A 23,318-nucleotide genomic window follows, 5' to 3' on the forward strand; every position below is an offset into this window, starting at 1 on the left:
TCCTTCATAACTTCATTATTTGCTAATATTGAAAATAAAATGGATGCAAGTTCCTGTTTGTTAGTCATTTTATTTATATTTGCATATTTTGAGTTTCATATAAACGAGGAGTTAATTTAGTTGATTTAATTAAAGTGTATGGTCTTCTATGTAAGTAGTAATTTAGGAGTTGGCTTCGCTACGCTACGCTTCTATTGAAATTTTTGAATCTTCTTAATGCCAGTGATGATGTAATCAATAAGATTATTTCCACCCGGTAACCAATCCGGTGAAATGATATGAGATTATTTCCACCCGGTAACCAATCCGGTGAATGTCATTACTGATTCCTGGCATCTATAGTGTTACTTATATGATTTTAGAAAAGCGTAAGCGGAGCCTTCCCCTATAATTTCCCCAAAAATAATTATCTTCAAATTGAAATTATTCACTTCTCAGTTCCTTCTCGATGCATCAATTAATTTGAATTTATTTCAACTTTCTTTCTTTTTCTCAAATCATTTCTGAGTTTTTCTTCAGTCCCGATTACCCATGATCCATTTCGACTGTGAAATGGCCTATGGGGATTTATCTTTCCGTTTATATACAAGAGAATCCATACACGCTTTTTTTTATAAGAATACACTTTATAAGAATGTCCATGGATGAAAATGGCCAAACAATTAAGAATAACGCTAAGAATTTCACCATCATGGAATTTGGGTACTCGTGTGCTAAGAATGTCATTTAGAGCGTTAAATTATAAATTGCCAATTACCCCCAAGTAAGGCTCGCTCCTTTCACAAAAATGCCATTTTTATGCTTGACATACGTCTCAAATGTTAAATCTAGTCTGAATTAGAATCCTAACCTAAGAATGCTGTAAGAATATTTTAGGATAATTTTCCCAAAAAAGTTAAGAATATCCGGGGGGGGGCACTGGGTTTGCGGACTGACGGTATGTGCGGGCCAAAAATTGGCTTTTAAAATTGCACCCTTACAGTGCAGCAAAAATCTGTGAAAATCATACCCTTAGAGTGCATTTTCCTCCAAATTTTCGATCCCTTTTGTGCAAAAAATGGTCAAAATTCTAGCATTTTTGGTCAAAAGATCTAGATTTTTCAAGAATTTTCTGAAATTTCTACCCTTACAGTGCATCTCTAGTTTTTCCGACCCTTACAGTGCATTTTAAACATATTGGAAAAGGTACCCTTAGGACCCGCACATACCCGTCGGTCCTTTTGCCCAGCTGCCCCCCCCCGTCCATGATGAAATGGATTTACACCATTCTTATAAAAAAAAGCGTGTATTGAAGAAACTGACCAGAGTTTATGTAGTTGGTTATTGGCATCTGCTAAAGATTCATTGTCAAATCCATCTCCTTAAAAATCAAGATTTATACTACCAACTATTGCACAGTGTTCAATTAGATTTCTAACTTGCTATTATGAATAAATTCGCTTTTTATGCTTATCATAAAGAATCAAACCAGCTTTGTGGTTGGCTTATGCAATGTCTATTGAATAAAGAACCTGGTCACGAAACGCAAGCAGAAAGGTTGAATTTTTGTTACGTGATCAAAGCGAATGGGCGATCCACAGTATTTTTGCTGAGTGACGTCACAATAGCCACTCCACTGCAGTGGCTTCCAAAAAATCTTAACCAGTTTCTAACGTCAACTTTGATCATGTGACCAAAACGACTGGGTAAAGAAAATCTCAACCTCGAAAAAAAGACAACCCGACTTCCAGGTTTTTATTCTCTCCTGGAGCGATCAAGAAAGCGTACACAAGAACGAAACATAGGCGCAATGGAATCTTCACAAGTTTTTTACAAAAAGCAATCAAAACTTGCATCGAAAATGATATGCCTTGTTATATTTATACTTACGAGGAAAAACATGAATTTGTTACGTACAACGATGTAGTGTATTGTCAAGATTTTTAAAACCTTTTTTTGTGTAAGAAGACTGTAAACTAAGTTTTACGATAAGATCTATGACTTTTTTTAATAATTTTTGTTGAGTAAGTGATCTTAAAATCTACAAAATAAATAGATGACGTATCTTGTAAAGCAGTCCTTTAGTTTAGCTACCTTAAGTGGATTAATTTTGGCGGCGATCAAATTTCGTGAGATTTGGCGAATTTTTGCAAAAGCCTCCAAATCCCCGCTAAAACTTTAAAAAAATTTATCAGTCGCTGATTCGTAGATCCACGCCGAAATTTATCCACTTAAGTTGATTTATAAAAAGTCTGTAAAGGTATTTTATGATTTCAAATTGTCTAAATGCGTCAACTCAAAACAGTCAACATTGAAAGTATGTATATTAAAACAATTCATCAAGTGAATTCCCATACGAAATCGGATCTTTAAAAACGGGTGACCGGGTTTCATCTTCCGTGCCCGGATGCAATAAGTCGTCTTCAAATTTTTGGCTAGGTGTTGAAATCGGGGAAACAAGTTTTTTATCGGAATGCTTCCTCTTTTTACCCGATTTTTTATTCGTTTTGGCTCGCTTACCCAAGGCGATAAACTCTTGTTTTTGAATATTTGGACTGAATAAGCAAGGTATGCCATCAACATTTCGTGGAATGTTCGTATCCAGGGGTAACCAAGCAGCTGAGACTTGATTAGTCATGATAAGTTCGTTCTTGTTGCTTAACAAATCTTTGTATTTCGTTTCAAATGTCGTAAACCCTTTCTCTTTTTCTTCAAATAAGAAGAAAAATGCATTTCCAGACGCATGTTCGAGTACGTAACGTCCGGGTTGGGCAGTGCACAAAATATCACATAAATAGTTTAACTGACTGTAAAAATAGTGTGGGTTGTATGGGCAACCTGGACCACACAACATGGCACGCGTGTAGTATTCTATCTTTCTCAGCATATCGTTACGTGGGTCAATTCGGCAACAAGCGATTTGTGAAGTGTTAGCCAATTTACTTGACCACCACATGTGACATAAATCCAAAATAGAAAAAGTTTCAAAACCAATACTTGGTTGAAGTTCAATTTTCGCATTCACTGAAAATGTCTGTTGGTAGTTTTCTTCTTCACTTGCATCCACTGAACTTTCGATTAAGATTCGATGAGAACCACACGAAAACATGTTCACGTTGTTCGTCTGAGAAGCTTTCAAGAAATTGTTTTGGTAAAATGTTCGATTGGCTTCACGTATCGCAATGTTCCGTCGTGGAAGTGGCTCCTCGATTCGAATTACGCTTCGACCTAAGTTAAGAATGAAGTGATGATAAAATGGGTTTTCACAAATTTTAAAATTAAAACTCACGACACAAACTCTATTGGAAATATTTTATAAACAACATTCTCCTCTGGGCAACACAATGGGATTGAATATCAAAAAGGGCTACAGAAATGTGCTTCTTTTTCAGGTCATTTTTATTCGCATGTTAAAGTCTATCATTAGATTTCCTTTTCGTCAACGGACGAATCCTTATTTTTAGCGGTCTTAATTGCGTGTCCGTAGAAGTTTTAGCCAATTTTTGATTCAGCAGAGTTTAAAAACACCGCGTGATGGTCAGAAGCTGGCTCGTAGAAAGGGATGTAAACAAAAAACACGGAAATAGAAAAACCAATTCCCTCACCATACTCTTTTTTGAAAAATTTCGGAAATGAGAAAAATTAGACTTGAGAAAAGTGAAATGAGAAAAATTAGACTTGAGAAAAATGTCAAGAAAAACTTTGGAGACTTAGATATTCGAGATCATTTTTTCTAAGCTTGTCAAATATTTTTCAAAGATTTCCCACTTTAGGTTCGTTTTTCAAACCTCAGCACCACAACCGCGTTAGTTTCCAAGAAAATCGTAAACCTTCTCCCAGGATGATATGTTTCAACAAACTAACATTTCTCTTTAACTTTAATCCTTCATACCAAGATTTTTATTGTAGTCAATGTGAACAGGGATAAGCCATTCTCGTGTCGGTATGGCCAAACTCTCCATGATAGCTAGAAGCGCATCTTGATGTGCAAACATGGGACATCGTTTCTCTTCACAAAGTTGTGTTGGATTAAACGGGCTTGGACTGAACTATTTAAAATATAGAAAAAAATTGTATTTATGATCTTAAAATTTCAAATTATGGAAAAGGATCGTAGCCATCTTTTAACAGAATTTTAATCTTATTGTTATATCCTAATTGAAGTTCTTTGCCTGCTCCATCTTATAGCCAAAAGCTAGTAAATTAAATTTGGCTTCTCAAATAAGAGGTTGAGAGTAAATTATCAGGAATTTATTCTAAGGTTTTTGCAAAAATTGAGCCATATAAAAATGTTCTTATAAAGAAGAGTGAAATGTATTTATCGAGATGAAGTTTGTCAGCAGCATGCATCGAAAACAACATTAAAGCAGACGTTTTGATGCACATCTGACAACAGTTATAAAAGAAATGGGATTTTCCAGAAAGAATTTGAATATAGGGGGTGATGAATATAATATAACCCTCCGGACAGCAGGTCTAACCCCCCCCCGGACAAGTATCAGTTGACCTCCTGGACACTCAAAATTCAAACAGAGCAAAATTACCCTCAAACAGAGCAAAATTTACTCCCAAACAGAGCAAGTTAACCCCCCAGACAAGGTTAACTTTGTAGATATTTCACTACCCTTGTACACTATATCCTTCACCCCCCATGTATAAACTTTTTCTGGAAGAGCCCAATCAAAATCCAATACAAGACTTCTGGAGACGACTACCTTTGGAGATTGCGGAATTCCATTTTCCATCAACGTTGTATGCAAAGCAGGTATATGCAATCTATTGATCTTGTCCTACATAAAAATACAAGAGTTATCTGAGGAAGAAAACTTTCATAAGAATCTAATTCGGGGGAAGGACTATGAACGAGTTCATACCAGGTGTCTTGGAAGAAAGTCCCCCTCTTTGAAGTGAATTTTCTCGAGTTCTATGAGCTTTTAAATAATCAATCTTTTTGCATTGGAAATAAGAAACAAACTTTGAGGGGTCATTTGTCAAATTTTGTCAACTAGATCAAAAGTATAAAACATTACTTTTCAGTCGAAGAGTCGAAAAATGACGAAAAATGAGGGTATTAAAGCATCATAAAGAAAGTACTTCTTCTATTACAAAACTTCAATCAGAAATGTTGCAGGCAATCTCTACTCTCAAATGATTCGAAACGATTTTGCATGAATAGACAATCGTTTGAATAACACTGCTTAAATTAAAATACATTTCGTGATGGATAAAAAAGTATTCGTGTCTTCGTCTTACAATAAATTTAATACCCTCATTTTTGGCCAATATTGGAAACATTTTTGAAAAGTAAGCACTTCCAAATGACCCCTCAAAATTTCAGTTTATATTTCCTCTATTCAATGCAAAAGAATTGATTTTTTAAAAGCTCATAGAACTCGAGAAAATTCACTTCAAAGAGGTAGACTTTTTTTCTGGGACACCCGGTAGGTATAGTCCGTCCATTTTCATTTGGATAACAAGAAACGATTTTCAAGTGAAAAACCTTTCAAAAATATAGACTGCTGTTATCACTAGAGCTTAAGTGCTGATCTTCCTTTTCACACATCGACCTATTTGCCGCATGTCGCATATGCCGACATGGGCAACAGGTAGCGATTTTTAATTCATTTTTTGAATAACATAAGAAGTATTAGCCAAGGACTATAACTTTGAGTTGAACATTGTAGAATATTTATGCTGATATGCATATCTTATTAAGCTTTACCTAATCTCTTGTGGTTATCGGGGGTAACAAAGTATCCTTTTCAACAGAGTAATAAATGCTCAAAGAACTAAAGTTCTGAGCGTTCTATCTATCCATAATTTGTTATTCAAAATCTTTTATGATCTTCATAAACTTTTTATTGGGATGGGTGAAAAAAGCGTTATCAACGCGAAAATTTTCGGGATGACGGAATGAAACTTCCAGAAGCGAAAGTAAACTCTCGGTTATCCGATTAACTTTTATTATACGAATCCTTTTTCTATAATTCGAACTTGTTTCAAGTCCCCGTCAAGGAGAAAGCCTTTCAAAACACTTTCTTTATTCCGAATCTCTCTGTAATTCGAACGACATAAATAAGATTCTCCATTCGAATTCAAATTAGTCGACTGTAATTTGGAGAAAAACTTTTTTATCACCTACTTGTTGTTTGGCACATTCTCCCAAAAAGTCGAATTTGATTTGAGGGTTGTTTTGAACTTGTTTCATATTGATCGTCTGTTTCAAAGAAAAACATCTCTAAAAAGAAACGAGCTACATGTTGAATAGACCTACTTGAAGGCTAATGTTGTAGAAAAATAAAAGTAAGAGAATCCAAACCTAAAAAAAATCTGAAAAAAATACCAAGCCAATCGAGATAAAGGCTCATTTTCCCTAGACTGGGAATTTCCCCAAATACTTAAAATCTGATTTTTTTAGGCACTTTTTGGCCCAAATTTGGTGAAACAATTATTTTTTCGAAAATTGGACTCAATCAGATTTTAAACGTTACCATTTTACATCATTGTGCAAAAAAATCAGAAATAAAATACCAAGCCAATCGCTAGAAATAATTAATTTTTACCCAGGACATTCTTATTACACCCCTCCCCCCGTTTATTGATTTTGGGGAAAATCTTTTTGAAAGTTCCCTCTTTTTCCCTAATTCTGCTGTATTAGCCTCCTTTTCAAAAATTTTCCATCCAGAACATTTTTATTAAGTTTTGAGATTTATTCCAACCCTTCTGCTTATTCCAAACCCCCCGGCTATTAGGTACCCGAGAGTAATGATCCAACTCCGAGAAAATCTTGTGACAGACGAACAAACTAACGATATGATATGAGTTAATTCAAAGGACCTTTGAGGTAAGTCCAAAAATGATAGGAACGTTCCGTCTCTCTTTAATATTGAACCCGACTTAATACTAACGTCAACTTGAAGAATGATTTGAATCATGTAGAGCCTTTGTCAGCTAAGGAGATCCTCTCTAGTCAGTAAAATTATATTTTTACCTTGTGACAAATAATTTTGCAGCTGAAATTTAGCAGCGAGGTTCGTCTTTGGTTTTAAAATCACTAGAAAAAACTTGGACTTTTTGTAATGAGCGACTTTCAAGGGGATTGTATTTCTTTACGTACGAGAGTTAGTAAAGTGCACTGTGACAACGTTAAATCATTGAACTGGTTCAACTTTTGTTTTGAAAAAAAAACAAAAAAACTACAATGCTCTGAATTGCATTGAAGATTGCGCCAGCATTAAGCACTGCGTAGTGATCGTATTTATTCGACTCTTAACTATACATTTACTCAAACGTGTGGCGCACAAACCACACAGATTGTCTTCCATGGAAAATCGAGCCTGTTCACGTTCTTTTCATGGGATCATATTTCGCAGGTTAAAATCAAGGTATAATCAATTATTTGTCAAGTATTATCGAGTAATTTGACTCTATTTGTACGCACAATGCGTGTTTCGTGCTTTTTAGGCCAGGTTAAGGAGCTGGAAAATGTCCTTAGTTATCTCAGATGTCAGAAGGTATGACGTTTTGTCTCGTTCCTGATTGTTGTTCTAGAGTTTAATGTAAACAAAAAAAACGTTGAAAATATTGAGTGTGTCTCAAGAGGAGATACTCGATAATGTATTTTCATAGAAAAACCACTATCTTTTGAACCTCAAAGACCAGGATTGTGTACAGGGATGTGGGGCTGGATTGGATCCCTTTTAACCCTATAAGCCCCAGAAGGGGGGTAGAATCTACCACGCTGGAGTTCTTTTGCGTATATCTCAGAGAAAAATTTTTTAAACGACTTGAAACTTTTATGACTTTATTGTGAAACATGACATAAAACCCAGCTAAAATCGCTTAAAACTCAAAATTTAAAGTGCTCATAACTTTTGAACTATTTATTCAATCATCTTCAAATTTTGACACGTGATAGGTATTGACAATATAAATTTCTTTAATTAAAAAAAAAATTCTAACAATGATGACGTCATCATTTATGACGTCATCAAGTTTTGAAAATTTTACTCATATTTAGCACAGATTTTAAGATAAAATCTTCATGGAATTTGCAAAACCGGCAATTATGTTAAAGAAGAACCTTTTATCTTTCAGAATTTTCAAACAGAATCTAAATATCATTATTGGTTAGACTGTAATAGACATTTTTGTAAACCATATATTTTGGCTTTTTGCCGACAGGTGGAAATTTTGGGATGACGTCATCGGTTTTTGAATGACGTCATCAAATTTTTTTTTGTTCCAGGAAATTTGTGTCATGATGGAGAACATCTGTACCAAATTTCATGACCGTAGCTCTCCTAGATCAAAAATAATCGAGGGTGGTAGATTCTACCCCCCCCCCCTGGGGATACAAAACTCAAAAAAGCTTGGGGCTAATAGGGTTCTGTTTGCAATGAGACTTTGAGACAACAGTCCATCAAAATTTAGCAGATCTACAAAAACGGCGGTCCCGCTATAAAAGGAACATGTTTCGCACTAAAACTATTTCCTTGTTCATTTGATTTTTCCCCAAGTTAACCAGTAATGGCATGCTTTAAGTGGCTGTGGTTTTTATTCTGTTGATTTATCCTACACCGCAACACTAGTGGTAGGTTGTCCTTGGATAAAAGGGTCATTTAGTTCGCATTTCGCAGTTTTATGACTTTATAAGTGTTCTAGGTAGTCAAATTAAAAATCTATTTTCGTTTGGTATTGGCCCTGTACGTTCAGTTTAGTTAAATTTTCTTGGAAAAACAAGTTTGTTAGTATCGGTGTGTTGTCTCGCTGACATTTTGAGTGATAAGGCGAATGTATGAGCAATAAGCAACATCTCTAGCAAGCAGTAACTTGGTAAGTAAGATTTGGAACTCTCTTTTTATTTGCTGGTATATGCCAAGTTTCTAATTTTGGTATTGTTTGCAGCTTTTACAGTTTTTTAGCAATTAATTGTATTCAAATTTTACGACATAAATTGGAAAACTTTTATTAAAGAGATTTTTTAAGCGGAAACATTTTCCAAACATTCTTGGCTGCGCCACAGGGGTGCAAGCATTCTCTCTAATATATTTTAATATAGGGGATGCGTATCGTGTATAAAGATTTTCGTCCAAGAGTTACCCCCGTCTTTGTGTTTTTTTTTTAGTTTTAGAAACTTAATTAGTTTGACTAGTAAGTTTTATATGAGAGGTCTTTAAATTTAATTGAATTTTAATTAAAAATTTGAATGGCAAGAGGATAATTGAATCATTGGATTTCTAAAACTTTTTTAAGAAAACTGAAACATGTTACCCCAAAATCGGGGGTAACTCTCGGACGGGAATTTTATACACGATACGCGTCCTCTATATCAAAATCAATTCTGGGCATGTGCATAGCCTACTGTGACAAGGAGTGCATGTTATGGTGAGCTCAAGTACACGTTTTTTTATGAGAACAAACTATTTAAGAACATAAGGCTTCGATGGCCAAAATATTATGAACAAATTAAGAGCATTTTAAGGCTTCATGGGCTCTAAAACACCCTATTTCTCAGGAAATTGGACAAAAATACTCACAAAAAATACATTTTTAGGCTTAAAACTCAAAAAGCTAAGAGCATTCGAAGCCTTTAAAAGTTTTTGATGTTCTTATAAAAGGAAAACGTGTACCGTATCAAGCACCTGGGTTATTGATTTTTGTTCACTGTGTTTATTTTAGATACCAACCTACTATTCTCACTCATATGCCCCCTGATTCAAAACTCTGGATTCCAGGTTGAAAAAATAAGGTAATGATGATATTTCAAACATAATCTAATTTTAAATGAGCCCCCCCAGCGGTTTTCGTGATGGCGTGATTGGCGTTTTTTCAAGATCGTGATTTCGTGATCGGAGGAACCAACGTAATCAACGCGATCTTGATAGAAATGAAATTAACTCATGATAGCGTGATTTGGAAATTTATTTTGCGTGATTTGAAAGGTGACTGGGGGGGGGGGGGCTCTCAAATGGTACATACCTACAATATGTTTTTATGACTTTGCAAAAATTGTTTCGCTTTTCATTGGCGATAACAATTGCTAATGCCTTCGGTAGAATGTAATTTTTTCATGATTCTATTCCTGATGTGTGCGTATTTCTTGTTATTGCTGAGAAAGAAATTCATGCTAACTTTCATTTTTGCTTCTGCAAAACATATAATGTATAATAGTTACATCCTTTTAAACCAAAATAGTCTACAATCAGTGGCAAAATATATGGCAATTTCTTGAACCCCCCCCCCAATATAAGTGTTCATGTGAGCTTTTTCTGAGCATGGCGGTAGCCTTTCCACCCATCAACATTGATTCTAGGGGGGGGGGAATCTTGCCACTGCTAGCCACAATATTTAGTCACAGATTACACTATGGTTTCGTTTTCGTTTGAGTTAGACTTACTTATGTTATGATGCGTTAAAATGACAATGGGTCATTCAATTTCATAACCATACAAGTACAGGGGGTGGATGAACTTTTCCAGGGGGTAGTCCGAGAAGAATTTCCAGGAGGTCTAAAGAAGTATTTTTTCATTTTTCCGGGGGGGGTAAAAAGATATTTATAGACTTCCAGGGGGTAAACAACTGATATTAGTTCGTCCAACCTCACTTTAAGACATGAAAATAATTTTTTCCAAGGTGTTTTAACAAATTTTGCAATTTTCCAGGGGGTATCTACACATTTCCAAGAAATTTGTTTCGACTTGAAAAGGTTCGTCCACCCCCTCTGTATGGAAATTTTTGGAACAGTCCACTCTGAATTATTTCATCATCTCTCATCACTATTCTTATTATGTCTATTAGGTAAAGACTCGTAACCATTACTGAGTATGTCTGCTGCAAGAGGACCAGACGAAAATACTACGGCTAACAGTCATTTGTTGGGAGGCCCGTCGTACGGAACATGCTTTCAACCAGAAAACGATCCACATGCTGGTACAATCAAGACGTGGATCAAATCCTTCTGGAAAGACAACAAATTATTGGTGTTCATTTTCCTGGCAGTTGCCTTTGGCTTCTTGGTTGGTCTCTTGATCAATGAACCAGTTCAAAAACTTGACCAACCAGCTAAAGGAAATGTTTTACTTTTTCTGGGTTTCCCCGGTGAAATTCTTATGCGCATGTTCAAAATGTTGATTCTACCCTTAATCATTACCAGCTTGATCATTGCATTCGCTGACCTTGATAAAAAATCCTCGTGGCGATTAACGAGAAGAGCTCTTGTGTATTATTTGTCAACAACTGGTTTTGCTATGGCGCTCGGTATCCTATTGGTCGTCACCATCAAACCTGGTAGTTATGCTGGCGATAAAGTCTTCCAACATAATGCAGACCATCGACCAAAAGCACGTGCAATCGACACAATCTTGGATCTCTTTCGCAATGTGTTCCCTGAGAACATCGTTCAAGCATGTATTGCACAAGCAGTCACCGGAGCTGACGAAATCGCCATCAGTACCACCAATACAACCAACACCTCCTCAAATAATGCAACATTGAAGACCTTCCTAATTGCTGGTGAAACTACTTATAAACCTGGTTCCAATATCCTTGGAATTGTCGTCTTTTCAATTGCTATCGGACTCCTTCTCGGTGCTATGGGAACGCAAGCTCATCTCCTAATTGAATTGACCAGAATTTTAAACTTCCTAACTATGAAGCTTGTCAAGTTCACCATGTGGTATGCACCCATTGGAATTTGGAGTTTGGTTACTAATAAGTTCGCTTCTATAAGTGATATCTCCGGCATCTTTCGAGGGCTGGCTTATTACATGGCTACTGTCATTTCCGGTTTGATTCTACACTCCTTGGTGGTTCTGCCGTTGACCTATTTTGCATGGACAAGACGGAATCCGTTCACCTTTATCAAAGGAACATTCAAAGCGCTCTTGACCGCGTTTGGAACGAGCTCCAGCTCAGCTACCATGCCTGTAACCTTTAAATGCCTTGAAGATAAGAACGGAATTGATAAAAGAGTTACCAGACTCGTTCTACCAATCGGAACCACGATCAATATGGATGGTACAGCGCTCTTTGAAGCTGTCGCTGCAATCTTCATCGCTCAATCAATAGGTAAGAGCTTAAGCGTTGGCCAATATATTGCTATTGGTTTAACAGCTACAATAGCCTCTATCAGTGCTTGTGCAGTACCACAATATGATTGGATACCCGTATTGATGGTTCTTCAAGCCGCTGATCTACCTGAAGAATCGTTAACTCTTATCATTCCAGTGGATTGGTTTTTGGATCGTCTCGTAACCGTAGTGAATGTGCTTGGTGATTGTATTGGTGCCGGCATCGTAGCTCATCTTTCTGAAGGCGAGCTTCCTCAAATCCATATTCCTCAAACCCATGCTCCTTTGGAATTATCTGAAAGAAGTTATGACAATGCATGCGATAATCAAATGGATTTGGATGGCTCGAAAACAAGAAACGATCATCGAATGGATCGAAATCGAAATCCAAGCACCACCAGCATCGCCAGTACCACCAGCGTTTAAAACCAGGAAACTTTTAACAACATGGGTTAAAATGCTTTTAAAACCACAGTGCCTACTAAATCAAATAATGGCTACGAGTATGATTCTAGACACTTTTTCTTCAGCGCTATTAGTTACCAAGATAAGAGCTAACCTTGAAGGAAAAGGTTTTGGCAAAATTCAATAATATAGGTGACAAAAAAGTCTTTCGGAATCTTTGGACAATGGGGCAGAGAGCTACATTCCTGGTCAATATCTCGGGGTAGATATGGAACAGTGCAATTTTACCTTTTGGTGTAGAATTTTTTATTTTTCTGACGTTAAGTCTTTGCTAATGACTTATTGATGGTTAAACAATCAGATCGATATGAAATCACTTGCAATGGGTGTACAAAGTTGCAATTTATCTTAGATTTTCTGAGAGGTTTTGGGAATTCTTTTAGGGGTTTTTGAGAGTTTTTGACATTTTATAAGATTTTTTTTAGGATTAAATTTTGAATTTTTTTTAAATCTTATGGGACAATTTTTATGGATTTTCTGAGAGATTTTGGGAATTCTTTTAGGGTTTTTTGAGAATTTTTGAGATTTTATATGATTTTTTTTTAGGATTAAATTTGGAATATTTTTTAGATTTTATGGGACAATTTTTTTTGGTTTTCTGAGAGGTTTTGGGAATTCTTTTAGGGGTTTTTGAGAATTTTTGAGATTTTATAAGATTTTTTTTTAGGATTAAATTTGGAATATTTTTTAGATTTTATGGGACAATTTTTTTGGGATTTTCTGAGAGGTTTTGGGAATTCTTTTAGGGGTTTTTGAGAATTTTTGAGATTTTATAGGTTTTTTTTTAGGATCAAATTTGGTATTTTTTTTAGATTTTATGGGACAATTTTTTTGGATTTTCAGAGAGGTTGTGGGAATTCTTTTAGGGATGTTTTTGAGAATTTTTGAGATTTTATAGGTTTTATAGGCATTATGATTTTAGAGAAAAATCATCTAAGAGTTTCTAAAATTTCATTGCTCTCAAATTCCTTGATTAAACTTCTTTCTATAGTGTAATGTGGTGAAAACTGTACAAACCTTTTTTTCGGCCAACAATCCTTTAATCCTCTCCATATTATTGTTCTAAAAAGAACCATGAAAGTCGATATCAGTAAGAAGTCTTACGTGTTTTGTTAAGTTACATAATTCCTGCCATTATGATAGGTAGTACTTCACAAAAAAACCAGGAATATTCATTCAGTATCACGATGAGTTACGCTTTGATGATTTTCTGAAAAAAGAAGTCTTTCACAAGAATTCTGACTCAAAATCGATATTTTCCCTACTACAAGAGGTTCAAAATTTTAAAAGTGACGTCAAAAAGTCGAATGTTTGGAGCACGAAAACAGGGCTCAAAACATTCGAAAAAGTCGCAAAGTGAAATAGACGTTACTGCGTAGAAAAAAAGCCGTGACGTCTAGTATACATAGGCTACCATTATAGAAGCAAACGTTCGAATCGGTGAGGTATTCCCTGACGTAAATTGAATTTTTGGTGTCTTGAAAATAGTTTAAAGCCTATAATCACGATTCTCGGTTAAAAAATTGGACAATACCATACATGTGCTACGTGTATGATGAATTAATACGGGTCCCGGATTTTTTATTACAATGCGTCGATAAACAAGAATCAAACATAATTTACTCATAAAAGTGGTTTTAAACTATTCAGGAGTAAAGAATAATTATCGATGATTTAAAGGTTCTATTTTCACACGCATATTTCATATCCGGACAGTGTCTGCCTATTGTTATATTGTGCTGATATAAGCAAAAAATTGTTTTTCCATCCCTTCTCTTTCTGACCAATATTGCTCCACGTCTGTGTCAATCCAATATCAAAAAGCTTGTAAATTAAAATAATGTAAACGATATCACTCTTATTTAAAAACAAAACCTTTAAAAATTCACTTATACTTTTATTACAGAAAAGTCAAAGCAAAAAATATAAATCAAAGAATGCAGACGTACTTTAATAAATTGCTTGACTTGTTGATTGATGAAGAAATATTCTGCGGGATTTGCCATGAAACATTGGTAAAGATGAGTGGTATATTCGCTTTGTTCCTGACGCACTATCCTTGACATTTCCTACAACAGAAAAATCGAAGCAAAATTTAACACGTGAATGGTATACCGATAATATCCGATCGAAGTTATCTTTTCACAACGAATGTAAAGAATTAAGACTTCATCAGAACAGAAAAATGATCTAAGAAAATCTAAAACACCCCCTTCTCACAGACCAACTTGGGACCCCTTTCCACTGGAAAAGTTGGCCAAAATTTAGTCCCCAGTGGGAAATTATACTTTAATTTTTGTCCCCATTGAAAAAAATCAAATAAACAAATCTTCACTTCACAATATTATGCTATTTTCCAATCCCCACTGAACTTTCTGACTTGAAAACAGTTTCAGGCTGTTATTGCTACCCCCACTGGCTGAAAAAATCATACCGGGTCTGTGAGAAGGGGGTGTTTTAAAAGAGCCCGTTTACGCGAATCATAATTATATTTACAGAAATAAAGCGAGCCGGCCTGCCCGTAGACGTCGTAATGACAATCGAAAGAGTCTCTAAATACCGGGAAGGCTGCGTAAAATATTTAATTCTAAATAATTCTCTTTTTGCTTTGACTAGTCTACCTTTGGCCTATATAAGCCATTTGACGGTCGAAAGAAATCGTTTCGCACGACCGCGCTCTGAAAATGATTTTCTGATAGTCTAAAATTTTAGAGATTTTTGCATCTTGACAAGCGCGAAGCTGGCGAAGCATTCACGAGAGCGCAATCAGTCCTGATTTTACACATGTAATCATTTCGAACGTGAAATGTACTTCAAATGCTTAAACAATTAGGGAAGTGAGGTACTCACTGTATTTAAGCAAAAAAACCTTTATTATACATTTTATGCTGGTTGCACTATACATATTTTTTAGATACGGTCACTTCGGTAATAGTAATCTCTAATATGATTTTTGAGAATCCCCTTTTTCAAAAAAAGGCTTATTGATTTCTAAAGAATTGTATCAGGAAACATATACCTTAAGAGAAGAAATTTTGATGGGAGTTTAATTTGGCGGGTACAGTACTTAACCGAAAAAGATTTTTCAGAGAGAATTTAATTTGGCGAATGGCTTAAATTATTAAATTTAGCTGTAACTTGATTTGTGGGATGAAAGATCTTTTTGTCCGAAAAACGCTGTTAGATAAGAAAAAATTAACGCCTGAAACAGCACACCTTTGGGAGAATGAATACAATGGTTTAAGTTTGGCGGGAATTTAATTTGGCGGGAATTTAAATTGGTGGATGGCGGGGAGATTAAATTAAGAAGGAACTTAATTAAAGAATAAATTTTGGATTACGAAAATAAGAACAAAATGTATACCTTAAAACGATCCTCGTGTTGTCGCAAAAATTTATCATTATTTTTCTTAGTAACATGTTCCATATACTTCATATAGAAATAGCGATCACCAGGTGAAATACGAGAAGGTTTAGGCTCCATCAACGTCAAATGATACTTTGTCTTCAATTTGAATGTGTTCTCAATTAACGATTTCTTTTCGGTCTTTTGATTGTTTTGATCGTCAGCGTTCTTAGATTTCTGTTTTGATTGAGAAAATCGCTGTTCCTTAAGGATCTGTTCGCAGATATTGATTTTTTGTATGTTTAGTCTTTGTGGACTGCAGAATTGATTGAACATGGCTTCAGTGAAAAGGTGAGGTTTCGGTATCACGGCTGTTTGTTGCCTATAGAGTAACAAATAGGGGAATAACAGCAAATTGCATTGCCTTTGATATACTGGGGAACGAAAAGTTAAATTGAATTATTAGCAAGCCCAGTGTATTGATTAAAAAATAGGGGAATAACAGCAAATTGCATTGCCTTTGATATACTGGGGAACGAAAAGTTAAATTGAATTCTTAGCAAGCCCAGTGTATTGATTAACAAATAGGGGAATAACAGCAAATTGCATTGCCTTTGATATACTGGGGAACGAAAAGTTAAATTGAATTCTTAGCAAGCCCAGTGTATTGATTAGCGTGAATATGTACTCGAGGGGGCGAACCGAGTTTTTGAAGGCTGGCGAGTTTTAATTTTCTTCGTGCCTTGGTCTGGCAGAATTCACCGTTTTCTGGGCCTAAATAACGGCCCTGTTTAGGTTAAAACCAGACGTCTCAATCTTTCAGCAATTAAATTTCTTAATATCACGAGTGAAGCTCCTTGTAATAAATACGGACAACTTGACGAAAAAAACTCATGGCTTATCTACAAAGCAGACGTCATGCTAAACGTGGTATTGATTATTTTTTAATCTTTTTACTCAAACAATGCATTTGGTCAGGGCACTGGATTTGTAGAGGAGCGGCCGTAACATGAAAATAAAGCATCCAGCTATGATGCGCAAGGTTGTGGGTTCTATCCCAACTGGGTCATACAAAAGATTGGTACTTGATGCCTCTGTTTGATGATCAGAAACTAAAGATCCTGGGATGGAGAGGCCCTACTTATGGATAGATAACTAAAGAAGAGAGTCTTCGGGTCGTCCTCGATTGCGGCCGCAAATTTACTAAATTATTGCTTAGGGGAGCATGCTCAATAAACAAAGAAAGTTACCAATCAATTTTACAAGCATCATCATCGTCATCAATATTATCTTCAATCTCGTCACCTTCATCCAAAACCATAATAGTTGTTCTTTCACTATTTTCATTCTCATTGTCGGTGCTGACATCTTTTATTGTACTTATTTGTTTGGAGAAATTAATTTTCTTCGATTCTTTTTCACTAAGCGTCTTCAAGTCGTCACTTTTCCCATCACCAGCACCTGTTTATTAAGAATTAAAATAATATGTATTGGAAAACGTGATATGCACCACTGCAATGAATTCACGAAATTAAAACATTCTGGCTTTTCTTGTTTTTCATGTTACTTCGAAAGTTTTGCTTTGTTTTTGATAATGAATTTTTTATTGTTCTTTTGGCGCTTCATAGGCATGTGATGTTAGACTTTAAAAAGGGCGGCAATTCACAGGTTGTTAGATTATTTACGTTTTTGAATGAAAAATTAACTCCGACGAATTTTAAGATTCTAGGCCGACAATTTCTTAGCAAACCCAGAGTATTGATTAGCGTGAATATGTATTTGAGGCGGCGAACCGAGTTATAATAGAAAGAAGTTGCAGGTCTCGTATGAAGAAAGATTGTGTGACAACCAGTTCAAAAATAAGCTTTTTCACTGAAGTCAAAACTAATGCTGGGTTTTAATAGCCAAAGAGAGCTATTGACCAGAGAAAACAAAAGGAAGTCAGGGTGAGTTAATAAAGCCGTATAGACCATATAAACCAACTCACTCCAGTGGAGTTTCCATAACTCGAACCCACGGGAAAAACAATTTTTGTGTCAAAAAAAGTTTTTCAATGCGATATTCCTGTTATAGAGGTTCGAGTCTGTAAAAGTCAATAAAAGATAAAGCGACGTGACGCAGGCCTTTCTACGGAATTTGTCTTTTAGTGCTAGGAAACAAAGCTGCAAGTGCCATTTTTGTGTTATTTTTTGGTTTTTGAAAGCTCTCAAATCAACCTCTGTTGGAAAGGTAAATTTCCGTTTAATAAAAAAGAAGGTGGGTCATGAAATGTAGTTTTATTTTTTCCAAATCTGTCATAAATAACCGGAAGCTGCGAGGATAATCTTAAATATATAATTCCAGAGGGGCTTTCATCTACTGTACCTAGGTATCACAAAAGGTTTTCCAGGTGAACATTTTTCTCTGGAAAAAGCACGTTACCGTCCACACCAGTGTTTTAAACGCAGTGGAATTTCCATAATTTGAACACGCAAGGGGAACACAAGGCATTGTTGACTGAAGAGATCATGAAAATTGTTCGAGTTAAGGAGACTGGAGTAATAGAGGTTCGAGTTAAAGAGTTAGCTCTATTGAAATTTTTTAAATATTACCGTCGTTTTTTGATAGTTTGTGGTGGATGGCCATCATTTCACTATCAACACTTTCTTCATCTTGATGTTGAAGAATTTCATTGACCATCTCCCCTTCTGCTTCTGTATCTTCTGTCTGTGATGAGAAGGAACAAAATCATCATGAATCCCGAGCAGCCATTTGGAGTGACGAGGCTAATATTTTACTCTTTTCTCCCGAATAGACGTCCACCCCCGCTAATTGTTAAGAGAAAAAAAGTCAATCCCCCGCTCTTATTAAGACCCCCCCCCCGCTAATTAAATTCGAATAATTCTATATTTTATTACAGTGTATATAGACCTTAAACTTGTTAAAATTTTCTTTTTTGTTAGTATTGGTTCTTATTGCTCCGGCCTAGGAGCCTTTAATTCTCTCTTCCGACGGTCAAGACATTTTTGTTTGTTTATCTAATCCGATGATCTATTCCGATTTAACAAAAACGGATCACTGATTCCGATAATACTGTGATTTGATTGACCGAAAGTATTTAGAAAAAGATGGCTGCCGAAAGTGGACTAGCTGACTGTGAAACAAATACTGGCGAATCTCAGTGAAAAATTGATCATTTTCATCATTATTCATGATGTTTTGGACATGATTTATGAGAAGTTTGATGCATACTGGCTCTCTAACAATGTGGAAAGACTTTGGAGAAATTTTGACCATGAATCTTCAGCTGATCGAGTGTTTATAATGCATATAACTATGGCTAAACTTCTCTTCTAGATGCACAAAACCAAAAAAACTCTGTTTTTTCAAGATTTGATGGAAACTTTTTGAGAGCAAACTATTAATATATTTGAATTCAGTTTATTACTTGTGTGTAAATTTGAGTAAGATTGGTGCATTTCTCATGATTTTATGCTGTAAAAATGATCATATTTTGGACTTCGTCATTATTCATGATGATATAATTGGTGGTCGTCCCTTTTGGATTTTCAAACTTGACAATGAAACTTTCAAACACACAGCCATTGAAATTCAAAAGAGAATACTAAATTACAATTACAGTGTAAATTTGAAAACGATCTGAGTAGTTTTTGTGGTGTTATATATGGCTGAAAATAACCTGTTTTGGACTTCGTTATTGTCGTATTCATCATCGGCTGGTGATTTTTCAAACCCGACACGGATTCTTTCCAAACATACCACTGTAGGAATTCAATAAAGGATACGAAAAAACAATTCCTGTGTAAATTTGAACAAGATCGGAGAAATTTTCACAGTATTGTGGCTGAAAATGATCATTTTTTGGACTTTGTCGTAACTTCAAAGGTTTGGGCGTTGGGCTGTTGAAGATTTTTTAAACCGGACACAGACTGACAGATTTTTTCCAAACATATTACTATCACATACACACTATCGTACCATTTTATTTGATTTATCCTAGTCTCCTCCAAGTACAATCCCAAGAGAATAATGCTTACCGTCAACTGCTCTAACTTGGGACGATTGGTCGAAACATGGGACTGTTGCATATCTGTATATCAGTCTGTATTTTCACTTACTGTTAAATCTCTTTGACAACAAATTTTTTTTTGTGTATTTATTAATAAGCCGTTCCTTAATTCAAATCAAATGACCTTGGAGGTTCGGCGGTGAAATAGTGGCCGAATTGCCGTCCCATGTTTTGTCAGATAGTCCCAAATTAGAGCAGTTGACGGTAGCTAAAAGCCGTGGCCTCTAATTTAGGCTATTTTTCTCCCGGTCAGGACAATCAAATCAACGGGCGCATCATGGCTTGGCTATTGGCTAGTTTAGAATAATATAAATTTATAAGAACTTGGAAATATTGACTTCTAAATGTTTATCTCCTTTAGATACAATTTTGTACTTTTTAGTCGGTGGATGAGTGGGGAGGGGGTTGGGTTGGCACTTTAGGCAAGAAATTGCATGTGTAATCACTTAGAAGAGCTAAACTTCCAGCTGGTTGATTTATTCATTAAGATTATTTCCCATACTCGCTCTACAATAAATTTATTACTTTGCTTTCTGATTATTAGTTTGTGGGCAACGTTCTAACACAACTCAACAAACTCATTTTTCACATCTTTTAATCTCTTAAGCCGGAGCTTCCAGCGCAGCTGGTTTATTTTACGTGTTTATGCTAAAGTCTCTTTTTTGTTGTTAAAATTGATATCAGTTTAAAAAATTCTGTCTTCAAATCCCCCCCCTCTTATTAGAATTTAGAAAATTTTCATACCCCCCTGCTTATTCGGACCCCCCCCCCCGTCTATTCGGGAGACAAGAGTAGAGAAAAAAATGTCGGCCACCATGGTTTGGTGACGATAAATTTTACACTTCACCCTAAAAAAACCCTGAAATGTTATCTAATTGGGGAGAAAAACAGTTTTATGATGTTTTTTATGATGTCTGTTTAAAGTTGTGCTAATGTACATAAGTATGGTTTGCAAAAGTAGCGGGCCATGATAATAAGAGAAAACCTTTTAACAATTGATATGATAAACTTCTTCAAAGCATAAAATGCTTCTACCAATTCGACGTTTTTTATAAGAACCAACAATATAAGAACAAGAGGCTTCCATGGCCAAAATATTAATCTTTTCTTTTCCTCTTTCTGACCAATCTTGCTCCACATCCGTGTCAATCCAATGTGAATCAAAATTGACGAGTAAGCAGACAATATCACTCTTATTTAAAAACAAAACCTTCAAGAACATTCTAAAGCCACACAGATTTCAAAACACTAAATTTCTCAGAAAAAGTGTACGATCATAATTAGAAAATGGTAGAAATAAAAACATTTTCGTGCTTATTTTAAAACTCAAATTGTTGAGAGCATCCGCCAGCTTCAAAAACTTTAGAATGTTCTTACTAAAAAAAAGTGTATTTCGAGGATAGGAAAAGAGACCTCAGTATTGATGACAAATCTGTCTTCTTCAGTATCACTATCTCCATCATCGACGTTGACATCACTATCTCCATCATCGATGTTGACATCACCAGCACCTCCATCGTAATTTAGTTCATCTGAAGAAATATAAAAAACGATTCATGATAATATCACAGACCCATGGAATACCATGCCCTTTTTATTTTTGAGAATACATTTTTGAGAATACAAAATTTAAAAGTGAGAAGTGAACATTTTGTATATATAAAAATTCTTAAAAAGACCGGACTTGACCATCAATATTAAACAATAAACTGCCAACAATTGAATACAAAAGCTAAAATTCTACGTTGATAGCCCACATATTTTATAGTGTCTAATCAAACTTACGGTCCAGTGTCAGTATATTTACAAGAATCCAAGACTCGAGCGGAATATTCTTAAAAAGACCGGACTTGACCATCAATATTAAACAATAAACTGCCAACAATTGAATACAAAAGCTAAAATTCTACGTTGATAGCCCACATATTTTATAGTGTCTTATCAAACTTACGGTCCAGTGTCAGTATATTTACAAGAATCCAAGACTCGAGCGGAATATTCTTTCAGAAAGATGGGTTTCGGTCTTTCTCAACAGATCTGTATGTATTTATGCTATGCACCATTGCAATGTCTTCACAGACCCAATAGCTGATTGATTGTAAGTGACGCAAAATCACTCAGTCAATACGTCACTTTTAACTAATCAGGTGTTGGGTCCGTGGAAGACATTGCAATGGTGCATATCATGAATTGGTTGAAAGTGACGTATTGACTGATTTTACGTCACTTACAACCAATCAGCTTTTGGGTCCGTGAAGACATTGCAATGGTGCATAGCATAAATACATACAGATCTGTTGAGAAAGACCGAAACCCATCTTTCTGAAAGAAAATGTTTAACAGCCAAAAACTAAATAAAAACTAATGAAAACGATCCAAAGAAAAATTTTATACGACCAAAATCAAGGGTAAATAGTTCAAAACAGATGTTCAAATATTACCACTACCCAAGCCAAGTGTAAACACTGCAACACACACACAAACACAATGTCATTTCCTAAGAGTCTATTTTAAGAATTCAAATGATCTCGAGGAAAAAAAAGTGGTTTTTAGTAGTGTTGATAGGTCATGGACAAAATCATTTGTTTGAATATCATAGAGTTTCCAAACATATTCGCCAGAATATCTTTGAACAAAGAGTGAATATTTAAAATCATGGCTACACTGACTGATTTTCTCAAAATTTTCCACTTTTTATCCAAACTCTCCCAAAAAGGTACCCTGCAAGGAACTGATTTTTCTATTGTGTCATTTTTGCGACCCTACCTGCCTTGTGAGTCATGGGGGTTAAAAAGGTAGCCTGACCAGCGGCACATCCCTGTACCACTCCCAACTACAGAGGTTAACCAGAGGAGATAGACAAACGTATCGTCAATGATTGTAGATAAGCGACAACAATGTAAAAGATTTCATACCATCTTTGAGTTCACCTTCTTCCGAGCCATCATCTTCGACGTTCATGATATGGATGGTTGAAAAAGTATTGTTTTTATTCCCTGTTTTGTTTTATCACTGAAAAAGAAAACAAGCAAACATTAAAACATTAAAACAAGAAACCAACAGAGAAAGGCAGAGTCAGCTGAGAAAATGTTATGCCTTTTACTCCGTCCCGGGGGGGGGAGGGGTACTACCCATGCATACACAATACAGCCGCTTGAAGTTCAAAAACATACCGACGTCAGTACGATCAAGACAAGATTTGACGTCAAATCACACAGTAGAATAATAAAATAAGCGGCTGTAATTCTTTGTGTGTTTTAGTCAGAGAGTTGTTGTAATACAATTTTTTTGCTCAGAATTCCATACTCTATCAGATGGTACCGATCATTTTCGTTTATTTTGACTTTTTAAAATCAGCTATTTCTCTACCCCTTATTGTCCCTTGCAG

At 35.6% G+C, this 23,318-nt stretch overlaps 1 protein-coding gene and 1 pseudogene across 1 annotated transcript; one reads left to right on the plus strand and one right to left on the minus strand.

Moving 5' to 3' along the window:
• Positions 1 to 1,903: 1,903 nt before the first annotated feature.
• On the minus strand, positions 1,904 to 22,944 carry LOC136810578 (uncharacterized). The gene is made up of 11 exons (XM_067067139.1): positions 22,846 to 22,944; positions 21,344 to 21,462; positions 18,453 to 18,567; positions 17,112 to 17,322; positions 15,880 to 16,243; positions 14,465 to 14,584; positions 13,533 to 13,577; positions 6,122 to 6,217; positions 4,695 to 4,769; positions 3,872 to 4,028; positions 1,904 to 3,207 (listed from the first exon to the last, which is right to left on the minus strand). Exons 1-11 carry the CDS (start codon positions 22,889 to 22,891, stop codon positions 2,306 to 2,308), a joined length of 2,250 nt encoding a protein of 749 aa, XP_066923240.1. The 5' UTR covers positions 22,892 to 22,944; the 3' UTR covers positions 1,904 to 2,305.
• On the plus strand, positions 8,569 to 13,418 carry LOC136810579 (excitatory amino acid transporter 3 pseudogene; annotated as a pseudogene).
• Positions 22,945 to 23,318: the final 374 nt, after the last annotated feature.

The sequence above is a fragment of the Clytia hemisphaerica genome, unplaced genomic scaffold (assembly GCF_902728285.1).
Source record: "Clytia hemisphaerica strain Z4C2 unplaced genomic scaffold, Clytia hemisphaerica genome assembly, whole genome shotgun sequence".
NCBI classification, from domain to species: domain Eukaryota; kingdom Metazoa; phylum Cnidaria; class Hydrozoa; order Leptothecata; family Clytiidae; genus Clytia; species Clytia hemisphaerica.